Raw genomic sequence first — 15,633 nt, 5'->3', positions numbered from 1 at the left:
GTGGAGTACATAAGAATGTCACCCCGGCTGTCTATGTGCCCGGAGTGAAGCTAGTGATGGGAATGCACAATGACTGAGGGGGAGATGGGGAGAAAGATTATCATGGTCAGTTGGGAGGAATTAGGAGCGGAACTAGACACAGGCTCTAGTGAGACATAGGTCTTAGTCTGTGAACTACCTGCAATCCAGAACTCTTCCAATTGAGTGAGGAATTAAAGTGAATACCCCAACATAATGAGTTATAGGATTGGGGATAACTATCTGACTGGTGGCGATACGGCCACCAAACGTAAGAACAGAGGTCAATTGCATAGGGTGGCAAAACACATGCCAATTATTGTAATCAAAAATTTCTGAGTTTGGACATAGCGATCGTAGGGAGCTTCACAGTCAACGAATGAAGTGGTGGCTGTCCCTGTGTGCTACCACTCCATTTACTTAGGGGGACAATGAACCTCTGTTCTTGCGATTTGACTACCACTGATCCTCTAGTTATCCCCCATCCACAGTATAGGGGATAACCTTTAATCTTGGCACAATGCCTTTAATATAGAAATACTATACTATGTACTCTGCAGTACTATACAATTTTATTTTATTTATTTTTTTGTGGATTTTCATGCAACCCCACTGTGTACAGGGTTTGTGTATACTATAGCTTCTTGCTCAGTCCTCTGATAAGGATGTATGGGCAGCGCTGTTGGAAAGAAGCCTGACTGCCTTTATTCTTGATGGTACTAAGCCATCCTTTCCAGATGACTGACCAAGCAGTTCTTAGCATCATCACGCTCGGGGTCTGTACAGTGGCTGATCTGCACTCACATGCTGACTACCTGTAAGCATTTTATGGACAATGTCCCTTTAAAGGGGTTGTGTGAAAAAACAAAGAAATTACAGCAAACTCAAACTCTAAGTCCGCTATTATAGCTCCTCTTTGGCGTCTTATAGTTGCCTGCATGTAAAGTGCCAATGCCTTAGAATTAGTTTTCCTTTAAAGGGGTACCCCACTCAAACATAATTTTTGATATGTTGCTGCCCATGGTTAGACTAACAATTCATTTTATACTTCACTTAATTATATATTTAGTCTCATTCCCCCAGTTCTCAGTTGCTGCTTTCTGCTGAAGACACTAAAATCTGTGTGAACTTTTCTGTCTTCTTTTCTCTCTCCCTTCTGAGACAACTGATGTAAAAAACTGGATTTCTCTGCAACATTGTAGCTTCTTTGTAATGCTGAGAGGGTTATTCTGAGGTCAAAATGCTGATAAACTCACTGTGATTAATCCTTCCAGCATTACAAAGAAGCTACAATGTTGCAGATAAAGCCAGCCAGGGACTTGTTTACATAAGCTGTCTCAGAAGGGAGGGGAGAGGAGGGGAGACAGAAAGAAAGGCACACACACAGATTTTTGTCTTTTCAGCAAAAAGCAGCAGCTGAGAACTGGAGGAAGGAGACTGAATAGATAATAACACATATAGAATGAATTGTAAGTCTCACCATGGGCAGCAACATATCAAAAGTTATGTTTGAGTGGAATACCCCTTTAACAAAATCCTAAAGACCTTAAAAAAATATCAATTGCAATAAATTTCATTATTCATATTTTATACAGACACATTTCACACATCCTTCAGGTAAACGCCACATACAAGATATTGATGGCACAAATAAATATATATTTATTTTTAATAAATATACATTCTTAAACTACAGCTTTTATGAAATATACAGTAATGTATGTAACAGTGCCCAGAGACTGCCATGGAAATGCATATTGTAAAATAGTCATCTCTGCTGTATTTCCAAGCACAAGCATAAACCATTAATCTCCATCCTCAATGCACCATCTTTAAAGTGAAGCTCCACCTTAAAGGGCTAGTCTAGGAGTGTAACGTGGATTTAGTTGTACTGTATGGTGTTGTGGTACAATACAAGAAGAAAACTTGTGCATCTTAAATGGAAATATACTTAAGGTCTGTGAAGGTGACTATAGCAGAAAACTGATCAAAATTGATTATCTAAGGTCTATGGCCAGTGTATGGTTTCTTCACATTATATGACACTGCTACTGGGGAGGGGGTTCACACAAGTTTTTTTTTTTTTTTTCCACGAGTATCCACCAAACGTACTTGGGCACTGCGTGGTACAGTTTATTTGGTGCAACCTGCTAAGCATGTTATATGCATTTCCCTTCCTTGCATGACCCAAGGGCTGGCCTATGACAAAAACTGTTCAAATGTGGCACTACACAGTGATTTGGTGCACACTATTTTTGGCAAATTTTGCTTAATATGTCAATTTTACAGTGCTAAGTGCTGTGTTTTTACTCATTCTACATACATTTCATACCAGCGGGTACTTATTACTATAAAGCCTTCCCCGCCATCTATAGACAGGTATGGACACCTGTGTATGCCACACACCAATAATCATATTCTTTCTCTACATCCCCTGGAGCTGCTTGTGGGGGAAATACCCCACCGCATTCAATGAATAACCGTTCCTATCCGTAACCAACCCCAAAGTAAATGCTGAATAATTGGAACATTGTGTACGTTATTTAAGTTGACCCCATTCAGCATAAGCTAAATGGCCACCAAATGTAAAATCTAACATCTTTGTTATAAGTCTAAGAAACCAAAGAAGAACAGAAATATCAAGAAATACATTAACAGGAGCTATCCTACTTATTAAATGTTTCCTGTTAGGAAAAATAGATAAATTGCAGAAAAATTAAGTTAAAATAACTTAATAACTTAACTTAAAAAAGATAATGCCAATGTATTATGAAGATGTTAGATAACATTTAGTCGTGTCAGCCAATGTAACACTTCAAGGGAAAAGTTATAATTGTATTCCAGTATCCTGGGAGATGTTTTAAATGGCATATGCTTTACTATAATATATATATATTTATTTTACTATATTATATATATTTCTCTGTTTATATTACTATATTTAAATCAATATATATATATATTTATAAATATGGATTTGTGTTTTGACTGTATAAACAAATATATAAATATAGATATGTGTTACAGAAACATACTCACGCACATACAAGTCAACAAATATAGAATTCAACGTATAGGGACGAAACAGCATTTCATATAACCGTCACATACATTAGATTGTTGTTTTTTTAGGAGTTTTTACCACATTCACAAGTTAAACCACAGATACCAATATCTCCTTTTAAGTGGAATAAGATGGGCTGAGTGAATGGCAGTATCCCATAGGTTTGCTGCAAGCTCATATAACACTAATAGTTCTTAGATCAATTTTGGACCTCTGATGTCCAGCTATGTGTTTTTGTTTCTCACAATTGTCGGAATAGGGATTGTAATAGGTGTACAATGCCTTGACAGTTCTAAGAAGAATCAGCAGAGTGCGAGATGTGGTCAGAACAAGCTGATTAGACCAACATTTAACAAATGATTTGCATCATGAATATTTACTGAGGCACATAGGCTATACGCTGCCATTTAATCAGAAGCAGCAGAAGAATCGCTCCCAATCCCATGGTTCCTTGCAGGTAAGCATAGTGTGACCGCTTCCTTTGGCTCTCACGTCACCTCCAATGATGCTGGGGATACTCTGTCACATTCTGCCCGGGACCTCAGGCTATGCCACTGTTCCACTGCTGTCCTGTGCGAATTCATCATGCGTCGCCAGTGGTTGGTTTCCGGGGATCCCGATGAATACTGACCAATCACTATTCTCCCAATAAAGTCGTTGCTGCTTTTCATGTTGTGTCCATACACTGGAAAATACGGTGAAAAAAATATTTAAATAAAAAAATAAATGAACATTTCTAAACAGTATACCCTTTTTTTTAAGAGACTCTGTCAGTTGGTTTAGGCTGTCCTTTCTAAGGGAAGCATAAAATAGTGACCGGGAAGCTGAACAGAATGATGTATCACTGTTCTGTGCAGCTAATTCGGAGATATTCTCCTGAATAACATGGACAATAAGTAGTCTTCTCCATTATGTGCATGAGCCCAGTAGTCCTGGATATTCATGAGAAGCAGAAAACTCTGCCCACCAGCTACTGATTGGCAGTTATCTATCCATGCTGTGTAAAGGCAGTCAACTGTCAATCAGCAGCTGGGGGACAGGGGGAGGGGTGTAGCAAGAATCCTATTCTCCTGCATATTAGGAGAACGGCTGAACAAAATGATGTAAGTAATACACCAATCTGTTCATCATTTCTGTCACTAGTTTATGCTACCCTCATTTAAGGTGGAATAAAGCTAGTGACAGATTCCCTTTAAAGATGTCTAAAAATGAATAAATGTACCCTATTAGCGAGGAAATTCCCTGTTTAGGATTCTGGAGAATGGCTTTAATTACTATTACTGTGGAGGGCCTGACCTTTTGTAAGTGGCGGGTAAGGCTGAATAAAATCCAAGTCAGTCCCTAGTCTCTCCCTAGTCAGTGTAAACACCTTGAAAAAAGGGAGGGAGGAGTTTCTGCCTCAGACTGAAGGGCATGAGTGGGAGGCTTCTGATTGGCTCCCACACAGCACAGCTCTGATATCACATCTAACTATTTAGCACAGTTATAGAGAGAAGATGCACCTATATAGACAACAAGAGAAAAGCACCCAAAATATGCAGATTATAGGCACCATTTCTAGCTGCCATACATCTACAGCTGTCTTAGGAGGGCTCCCTTAAAGGGGAACTCCGGATAAGAAAAACTTGTTTTCTATTAAAAGTACATTTAAAGTTATATAGATGTGTCTATATAATGTATTACTGTATCTGTACGGTTCTGCCACACTGGTAGCTGATAGAAATCCAGGAAGGGGAAAAAAATGGCCCCTTTGCCAATTCACATTGTCTCCTGCTCCTTCTGCTCTTTCACCTTAGGAGACAAATCTTCCATGCCTCTGTCTCACATTGTGTATGTTTGAGGACAGGCTGTTGATGCAGACAGGGGCAGGATGTGATGTCACAGGAGGCTTGGCTGGATCCCCCAATCCCCTGAGTAATTCACCATCTCTGACCGGCCAGAAGCTGGTGCAGCACTAATTTTACTGATTGTGATGGGTGGGGGCTGTGATGATCAGCTGAGGGAAAGCATTGCATTCTGGGAACTGCTGAACTAGGAAGGATAGAAACACAAAACAGAACAACCCCCCCCCCCCCCCCAAACAAATGGATCAGATGGATTTTTGGTAGTTTCAAAGCTGGGATAGATAGGTAAGTAATGCTATATGCTCTACCTGGAGTTCCTCTTTAAACTCCAAGCATTCCTTAGAGATTACACATTCAGATAACTAGCCTATTATCCAATTTTTGAGAACTATTACAAAACTTTTTGACTGTAACCTTTATTTCTGAGACGTTGTGTTGGAAGATTTCACATAAAAACTGACATTGTACAAACACCCGTGGGTTTATGTACATCACGGCACACAACCCATCTGTAATATGTTAGATGAGTAATTGTACCATTTCTGGCAGGAGCTAATTCTAAACATTGTTTTGAGAACATTTCTAAGTGAGAATGTCTGCCGCATGATGACACTGAAGACTCCCTTTAATCCTCCATACATTAACCCTAATAAACCCTATAATATAAACTCCTATGTAACCCATCGGCTTATCCCTCGGTGAATTTCTACAGTTGCACTAACTGGTAAGGTTTATGAGTTGTCCAATTTTAAAGATCAATTACTTAATATTCATTGCCTTTTTGTACTAAAACAGACAAGACTCACAATAAGAATCACAAAAGGCAACAGCAGTTTGCTAAAGGGGTTGTCCACTCTCTGCATGTTTCTTTTTAAAACATATGAATGATTAAAGAGAGTGATGTAGTGCTATACTGCTATGATTACTTCTCCCCCAATGACTACCAAAGGTTCACCCTTTGTGTTGATCCCGTCCATGACATGGAGTATGTAGGGGCATATAATCATAGAATATGACTCTGCCTTTTCCACTGCACCTGTTCTAGTGAACAGTATGTTCCTATGGAAGAGGCTGAGTGACATCATGGTCACATGTCCCTCCATAGGCAGCCATGTTATGGAAGGGATCGCTGCAGGATGGCACACAAACAACAGGGATTGAGGGGGCGGAGCTTCAGTAAAGTACCTAAAAATAATGATAACAGAATAGCTGTACATCACCAGGGAGTGGCCAATCCCTTTAAAGTGAAATTGTCACATTGAACATGTAGTGAAACCTGCATTCAGCATGTTATAGAGCAGTTTGTTGAGCAGATAGATATAAAGTTTTATGGGCAAAGTTTCAGTATAATTTGCCATTGATTCATGTGAATCTCTGCTCGTTCTGGGATAAGTAGCTCAGAATAAGCAAAGAATATGCAGTCACCCTCTAGGTCAGGGAGGGGGAAGCTTCGGCCCTCCAATTGCAAAACTGCAATTCCCATCATGCCTGGGCAGCCGAGGCTTTAGCTTCGGCTGCCCAGGCATTATGGGAATTGTAGTTTTGCAACATCTGGAGGGCCGAAGGTTCCCCATCCCTGCTCTAGGTAAAGGGTTTGTTTTCATGTGTAGTTATTTTGGTACCACTTTGGTGTCACTTTTTATTCCATGTTTTGTAATAAAAGTGAGGTGATAAAAAATCCGTAACAAGGTATTTTTACATGATGTGCAAGATATATAAAGGTGATTTTTTATTTTAAAAAATGGATAAGCGGAGTAATTTGACTTTTTATTATAGGGAGTTTTCTTGAATATACATTTTTTTAAAATTACATTTTCAGTCCTCCTAGGGGACTTTACTATGCAGTTGCCTAAAGGAGAACTCCGGCGTTTCCTAAAAGCTGGCAGCCTGCAGGGGGAGGGGGAAAATGATTTCAAGTACACACTTACCTCTCCCTGCGGTGAGCGGCTGGAGCTCTGGGGTCTTCAGGGTGTCCACGTCATGACCCGGTTGATGGACTGACTGCTCAGCCAGTCAGTGACTGGTGGGGGACACAGCTTCAGTTACTGATTGGCTGAACGGCCAGTCTATCAGCCAGGACAGGTATTTTCCCCTGGGTCGTGACATCATTACAACTCAGAGAAAATGACTTTCGGCGGGGGTCCCGCAGCGGCTCCAGCTGGTCACCGTAGGCATGGGAAGAGGTAAGTGGGTACTTGAAATTAATTTACCCCCTGCAGGCTGCATGCTTTTAGTAAATGCTGGACTTCTCTTTTAATTATTACACTTATTACACAGTGATCTCTTTGAATTGCAAGGTAATGTCATGTACTAATTGTGGCATCTAGGGGGTTAAATCAACATAATTGGAGGAAACTTTGATGCCAGTCACTAACAGTAAATGTGCATGAAGTGTGGTCTGCTCCTGAGCCTACTCTATGATTTTTTCAGGGCACATCTGCTGTACATGTATGGTGGATGTCACCAAGGGGTTATAAACTATTGTGAATACAACACAAAACCTGTAAAAAGTCCTTTATAACTAAATTGCATGGTGAACAGCTACAGTACTGTATATAACAGTAGAAATCTTACAATCTTTTCAGCCTGATCCATGACTCTAGATCTGTTTTATAGTTCAAGTCTGTCTATTGAACTGGTAAAGTACTTTATAGTATTTTTTGTAAAGTATTTTGTGTTGCTATAGTACGTTACACATCTGAGTGACTCTAGTTTCTGCCTCTGAGAGTCTTAAGCGTCTTTCCCAACAAAAGAGAATATTAAATAAGAAACAAACAAGAACTTTGCTGCCCTCAACAGGATTAATGATTAACATTCAATATAAGGACACAAAACTGTTTTGTTCTACATATAACTTTTGAAATTTTGAATTCTAAATTTAACATTCTTTAAAATCATGATTTGTCATTTAATTGTTAATACATCACAGTTTAATAAATATAATAAGCAATAGGAGAAAATCCAGCACTCACCAGTTGAAGTCTTCAAAGATTTATTGCGTGGAAAACATATGCAGGGAAGGGGAGATGGAACAGTGAAGGTGCAGGCGCATCACCTGGGATAGCTATTTCGGGACTCCTCCCTTCGTCTAGCCAGGCCAGACGAAGGGAGGAGTCCCGAAATAGCTATCCCAGGTGATGCGCCTGCACCTTCACTGTTCCATCTCCCCTTCCCTGCATATGTTTTCCACGCAATAAATCTTTGAAGACTTCAACTGGTGAGTGCTGGATTTTCTCCTATTGCTTGTCATATGTCTCTACCTATTCACCATAGCACCCCAGCAGTCCTCACATTGGTCATACTATTAGCCTCCGCTCAATATAGACTGGATTTACGTGTATGCAGTGCAGGCTACCTGTCTCTCCATTCCTGTTAATAAATATAATACTGCACAGCTACCTATAGTTCTATGTAAAACATGGACAGTGTATTTATTTCTATGGGACTTGTTCAATGGACAGTGCTGAAGGGGACTCAAACACTTAAAGTGATTATGTATCCACCAACCCCCCTAACCACTGGTACTGTCCGTTTGATGAGAATAAGCCCCTCCTGGCCGTGTCTTTTAAAATGCAATCGGTGACTTAGGGTAGGGTAAATAATTATCTTTTTATCTGCAGCAGAGTCAATCATGTGTGGTCTACAGCGTCCATGCCCTAGGCCTGCGACGCCTCTCCTTTCTTTCTCCCCACCCTCCTCGTCACTAGGAAGGCCACCAGTATTTCTCCTAATTATTGCTTGTCTATACAGCGCCATGCCTCATTGACTTGGCTGTAGATAATTTTTTACTCTAACCAAAGCATCGCAAGCACTTGCACCCTCAGAATCCCACATATATTCACACTGTGATACACATAGCATCTACATGGCAAACCAATGTGGCTCAGTCATTGCCAAGATGGTGTATAAACCTCTCCCTTCTTTGTACCTTATAGCTGTCGGACACAAATCTTCTACACTGATCCTGGACTGCGGCAGGGTGCCACTTTCTAAATTTGACTCTCCCAATTCCTGCTCCTGGTACCTGGTAAGTAGGCATGGGGGCAGAGCCACTGCGACATGTAATAATGCTGCCTCCACCCTCCTCCCAGTAACTCATGCTTGATTGGGAGTGATGGGTTTTACATTAAGTTCCCAGAACTCAGGATACCAATCAATATAATCGACATGAGGGTGGAGACAGGGTGACTACACGCTGCTATGGCTCTGCCCCCATACCTACTTACCAGGCACCAGAAGAACCTTTGTAATTGAATGATAAAGTGCCTCAGGGGGGGGGGGGGTAATCTGGGGGATACACCATATTGTACCTCATCTGTAAATTAAAAGATGAAGCAATTCTTGTAAAGCCTAATAATGTCCATGCCAGCCATTTGTCCTTGGTTTGTTAAAACAAGTAACATTTTAAAGAAATACAATAGAAAAACAGAAAATGAATATATTTTCTTCATTTTGTGGAGAGAGTCCAGTGACAACCCTCATGGGCAGCTGGCAGCTTAGAATCTGGAAGAACAATTGTTGCCAACATACAAATGGTTCTTATCTCAAATTGTTGCTGGTAACATTTAACAATATATAAATGAAGGGCAGGCACGGATAACCTTAGCCTGTTGCTCAGCCATCTGCACCACAGAGGATGTAATCCAGCAGCAGCTTGAGCATTGATGATTACCCATTCTTGGTTTAATGTATGACTGGCAGCTCTCTCCTCGCAGTATGTTTACTTTCTTGTGCCAGACATAACTATGCTATTTGCCTTAGAAACGTCGGCAGCGCCATTTGCAGTGCACAGGACAAGCGTACTGGAGCTCAGGGCTGGACTGGGAATAAAATGAATCCCTGGCATTGGAGAGTATAGAGAGCCACTTGCTGTCTGGTTTATGGTAAACATGTTTAAAGGGGTTTTACAGATAGTTCCTTACTTGTCCCCCATCCACTGTGGGGTCAGACCATGGGAGTCCCACCTCCTTGCCCCCTGGGGATCTCTAGATTAGGGCACGGCTCCTTTGTTACGAATCTCTAGATTAGCTCCTTGAGCCGTGGGTCAAAAACTGAAAATTGTGGATCGGTCAGAGTTCCATTGAAGTTCCATTGAAGTAAATGGAGCTTAATTGCAAATCACACCTGAACTGGAGACAACGGTAGGGGAAAAAGTGGCCATGTTTTTGTAGTGCTGGATAACCTCTTTAAGGATTACCTGGGAAAAGTCCTCCCTACTCCCCTTAGATGGAGACTGACTCCCCTGTCCTTTGAGAAAATCTTGGCTTCTGGGGAATCTTTGGAATACCTGGGTATCCAAATTCATGCGGATGTTAAAAAATTTAAAGAAGCTAATCTTACCCCCTTTTATAAAAAGATTCAGAAAAGAATAGAAACATGAAAATAGAATTTGTGTGGTTAAAGGGAGTTTACCCTGTGCACCTGTTTGGGGTAATTTAAGAGAATTGATCAGATGGTGGAGGAAGGTAAACTGTGTTCTTTGAGAAGTTTAAATTGACACTTGGGGTAACAGATAGCCATATATTGAGATATGGTCTCAGTGTATTTCATAACTACTAATTTGAAACTAATTTGGAGTTATGGCTTATAAACACACATGCATTTTTTGAGAAGTTAAGGAAGATGCCTAGGGGGGAAAAAAATCTGTCTTTTATTTACAAGTCCTTGATTTGGGAACGGGGAGGCGTAAAGTTAGTTAGATTGAAAAATAAAACATTAGAGGAGGTGGGCCCACTAGAAGGTGAAGAGTGGGAACTAATTCTTGGTACTGCTAGGTCCTCCTCAGTGAATCTGTCTCATAGCCTGGTACAATTAAAAACTTTGTATAGGATTTATCACTCTCCACAGAGCTTAACTAATATTGGGTGTAGAAGTAACACTGATTGTCATAGGTGTGCGAGAGAACAAGCTGGCTTCTTACATTTGATTTGGGAATGCCCAGGTATCTTTGCCTTCTGGGAAGGAATTATAGACTTTTATAGGCAGAAATTAAAATATAAGGGGGATATTTCTTAATGATGGTGATATTGGATTGTTGTTGAATCGCTTGTCCCTTGTGGCTAAGGTCCTTATTTCTCGGCAGTGGATGGGGACTGGAGTGCCATCTGTGGGTGAATGGCGTGCTTGTATAAATAAAAATTTTTAAAAATTGAAGAGACATTAGCAAAGAAAGCATCTTCTAAGGCCTTGAAAAGGCATTGGAGACTGGGCGGGTGGTGGAGGAGAGGGATTGACCGAGAATCTGATAGAGACTAAGATTTTGTGATTGTGATGTTTTTTTTGGGTTTTTTTCCTTCCCTCTCCTTCCTCTTTCAAGGGGCTGGGTGGGTGGGAATCGGGTGGCTTTAGGTGGTTGTTTTAGAACAGGGGTGTCAAACTCAAATAGACAGTGGGCCAAAATTAAAAGCTTGGACAAAGTTGCTGTCAGGACCAGTCACACCAAACACAGAGACAGTGAGCCCTAAGCTCAGCCCCTCCCACTGTCCCTACCTAATTGCCGCAATCTGCCCTAAAATGGCAGCGGACAACTTGGCGGCGATCCCTGGCCTGGATACGTGAAACAATAGACAAGACAAAACGAACATCGCCGAAATCGCAGTCTCGGTCGTACCTTACGCACCGAGGACTGCGCCAAAGTTGCATTCATGACAGTTGCATTCATGTCCCTAATGCCACAATACAGTAATAATGTCCCTAATGCCACCATGCAGTAATAATCCCTCCTGTACTCCATACAGTATTAATGGCCCTAATGCCCCCATACAGTAATAATGGCCCTAATGCCCCTATACAGTAATATTTCCTCCTGTGCCCAATACAGTAATAATGTCCCTAATGCCCCTATGCAGTAAAAATATCCCTAATCCCCCCCATGCAGTAGTAATGTCCCTAATGCCCCCATGCAGTAATAATTTCACCTGTTCTCCCATGCAGTTATAATACCTCCTGGGCCATCATACAGTAAAAATACCCCTGCAGCTGTTGTTCCTCTCTTCAGGCCTTCTCCCCCTGCATTGTGATTAACCCCTCTGTCCCTAAAGTAATGTCCCTAGTCTGTACCAAATTCAAGTAAAAAAAAAATTCCACTCACCAGTCCTCCTGTAATGACTAGAGATGAGCGAACTTGCCATAGGCTGTATCCCAGTTTTCTAGGCGTTCCTTAGGCTGTATCCACTAGCTGCACGGAGTCGGCAGACAGCGGGAGTCAGATGCCGAGATTTCTAGTTTGTACGAACCAGAAATCCGGCAGGTTCGCTCATCTCTAGTAATGACTGCTGCTTCTTGCGGGTGGCGCGTGACAAGATTACGTCATCGCGAGTTGCCCGCAGGTGAGATGTGCGGCGCTCTTCTGTACAGGAGCAGGAAGTCCCTGCTTCTATACGTACATTACGTACGTACTTGGTGGGCCAAAAATAATATTGCCATAGTTTTCCATGGATTTAATGGAGAATTGTGGATCGTGACTGGAGGGCAAAATTGATACTATAATACATCCTCGTTGTACCACTAAAAGTCTATTTCAACTAACTAAATGCTCTACAACTGTATTCCAGCATATCTCAATCAACTATTGTGTTCTGAGTGTGAGAAATGTTCATCTTATCTACCAACATGATATCTTGTAGTGTCCTTCAGCTGATTCAGTAAACTATTCTGTGTTTAAGTCTTGTCAGTAATTCTGTTATCCCTCCAGTAGGACATCTGCACAATGTACAACACTCTCTAATCTACCTAACTGCACCGACTAAGACTCCTAGTATGTGGTGGTGGGGTGCCCATGTGGTGCTTCAAACCTTGCCCCCCCCCCCCCCTGGGTTGCTAAAATCTCCATCTCTCATAAAATCAACGATTGCTTTATTATAAATTAATTTAAAAGGCCGACATGTTTCGGGCATGCTTGCCCTTAATCATGGCTCTGTAAATACGAATCACATAGTGCCAAAATTGCAGAATAAACGCAAAGACCTCCACAGGGTGGTGAAGATCCTTATAACAGAAGTCCCTGGCTTGTGTCAGATGCTATCATCCCACACAACAAGTGACCACTTGGTTTCACTTTGCAGTAAAGTGTTGGGGGATTTGAACACATTACATTTTAAAGGGCTGCGTTCACACTACGTATATTTCAGTCAGTATTGCAACCAAAACCAGGAGTGGATTAAAACACAGAAAGGATCTGTCCACACAATGGTGAAATTGAGTGGATGGCCGCCATATAACAATAAATAACCGCCATTATTTCAATATAACAGCCGTTGTTCTAAAATAACAGCAAATATTTGCCATTAAATGGCGGCCATCCACTCAATTTCAACTTTGCGTGAACAGAGCCTTTCTGTGTTTTTAATCCACTCCTAATTTTGGTTGCAATACTGACTGAAATATACTGACTGAAATATACGTATACTGACTGATATATACGTAGTGTGAACGCAGCCCCAAACAGTAAAGATACTATTAACCAGATGATCAGTGAATCCAATTAAAGTAGGTGACCTGTCACTGTGCTGATTGCCTTGTGATAAGGTATATTCACGTGCTTATTACTATATATAGTTGTGTGCAATGTCACCAGTTTTATCACTCCGCTCTACTTCTGTCTTCCCTTACATTAACAATGCAACCAGCAGTGGGACCTCTGTATAATGAAGCCATGATAGACGCCATGCTGGGAGGCTTCCCATGTAGGACAGTAATAAGACTTGAAATTAATAGTATGTGACAGTTATCTGGGACATATGACTCTATATATATCATGGTGTGAGTTAATTACATATACAAATATCGGACTTACGGGACTTGGCTTCCCTTTATACCCTAGTTAGGCAGTATACTGTAACTAAATAATACTTCACAACAGCAAACATCTATTATTTTTTTTTAGATATTTCACTTCCCTATAAAACAAAGTATGACACATCAGTATATGCCAGTATATTTTAGAGACATATTTATGCATGTTGGGAAGACATTGGGCAGGATGCTGTAAAGTAGAAAGAAATTCATGACTATGTGGAATTGAAGATAGAACTACAAATGAAGGTTTGGTTCCTGGGTTACTTTTTCATCTCTGTAAACTTACCATTTTTTACCATTTCTAAACTATCTGATCCTTAGCCTCGCACTACACAATTATATTGCAACACTGCAACACTGCCCATGGACAAAGTGGAACATACCAAAAGTGGCACTGCCCATCGACAAAAGTGGCACGTACCATTTTTGTAGTCTTATACAATTCCTTTGAGATTGTTAAAGGGGAACTCCAGGTAAGAAAAACTTGTTTTCTATTAAAAGTACATTAAAAGGTATATAGATGTGTCTATACAATGTGGCCAGGCTGGGTTCACACTACGTATAGTTCAGTCAGTATTGTGGTCCTCATATTGCAACCAAAACCAGGAGTGGATTAAAAACACAGAAAGGATCTGTTCACACAATGTTGAAATTGAGTGGATGGCCGTCATTTAATGGCAAATATTTGCTGTTATTTTAAAACAACGGCTGTTATATTGAAATAATGGCAGTTATTTAATGTTATATGGCGGCCATCTATCCAATTTCACTATAGTGTGAACAGATCCTTTCTGTGTTTTTAATCCACTCCTGGTTTTGGTTGCAATATGAGGACCACAATACTGACTGAAATATACGTAGTGTGAACCCAGCTATTACTGTATGTGTACGGTTCTGCCACACTGGTAGCTAATAGAATCCAGGAAGTGAAGAAAAATGGCCCCTGTGGCAATTCACATTGTCTCCTGCTCCCTCTGCTATCCCCCCCTAGGAGACAAATCTTCCATGCCTCTGTTTCACATTGTGTGTGTTTGCTGATGACGCAGACAGGGGGCAGGGCGTGATGTCACAGGAGGCTTGGCTGGATAACCCAATCCCCTGAGTGATTCACCATCTCTAACCATCCAGAAGCAGCTGCTGCACTAATTTTACTGATTGTGATGGGTGGGGGCTGTGATGGTCACATGAGGGAAAGCATTGCATTCTGGGAAATGCCAAACCAGGAAGAACAGAAACAAACAAGTGGATTTTTGGTAGTTTCAAAACTGGGATAGATAGGTAAGTAATGCTTTATGCTTCTGCAGAAGTTTCATTTTTTTAACCTCTACCTGGAGTTCCCCTTTAAGGAGGAGAATGTTATTAGCATTGTTTATAGGGGCATTCCTGGTGACCATGGGTAACATTATGCTAGTCCAATGTACACTCATGAAGCTCTCAGAGAATGCTGGGAGTTGTAGTTTCAACCCCTTGAGTTGTCTACTTATTTGTAGTTCAAATCCCAGCACATCCCGAGGGCTGAAGACTGCAGTAAATGCTGGGAGTTGTAGTGTTTCCAGCTGTTGTACTTGGAGGGTCCTGGGTTCATTATACACTGGATGCTGTGTGGGGGATCAGAATATATAGGTCAGAATATGGAAGTGACCACAGAGCAGAACTACTGGGGGATAGAACACATGGGACCTTAATCACTGTTGGGGCACAGGTGGGATACATGTACTGTATGTGGCTGCACAGGTGGGAGACCTGTACTGTGTGTGGCTGCACAGGTGGGAAACATGTACTGTATGTGGCTGCACAGGTGGGAGACACGTACTGTATGTGGCTGCACAGGTGGGAGACACGTACTGTATGTGGCTGCACAGGTGGGAGACACGTACTGTATGTGGCTGCACAGGTGGGAGACACGTACTG

General features: G+C 41.3%; 1 protein-coding gene across 3 annotated transcripts in view; it reads right to left on the bottom strand.

Annotated features, from left to right (window-relative positions):
- Window positions 1-1,656: 1,656 nt before the first annotated feature.
- Window positions 1,657-15,633, bottom strand: part of SYT17 (synaptotagmin 17) — a 76,092-nt gene continuing 62,115 nt past the window's right edge. For all 3 annotated transcript variants that reach the window (XM_069981960.1, XM_069981961.1, XM_069981958.1), the window contains exon 8: window positions 1,657-3,767. In XM_069981960.1, coding sequence (XP_069838061.1) covers window positions 3,571-3,767 — 197 coding nt within the window. In that variant the 3' untranslated portion in view covers window positions 1,657-3,570. The remainder of the gene's footprint in view (window positions 3,768-15,633) is intronic.

The sequence above is a fragment of the Dendropsophus ebraccatus genome, chromosome 9 (assembly GCF_027789765.1).
Source record: "Dendropsophus ebraccatus isolate aDenEbr1 chromosome 9, aDenEbr1.pat, whole genome shotgun sequence".
NCBI classification, from domain to species: Eukaryota; Metazoa; Chordata; class Amphibia; order Anura; family Hylidae; genus Dendropsophus; species Dendropsophus ebraccatus.
Note: the sequence above shows the minus strand (reverse complement) of the source record. Positions and strands in the feature narration are given on the sequence as shown.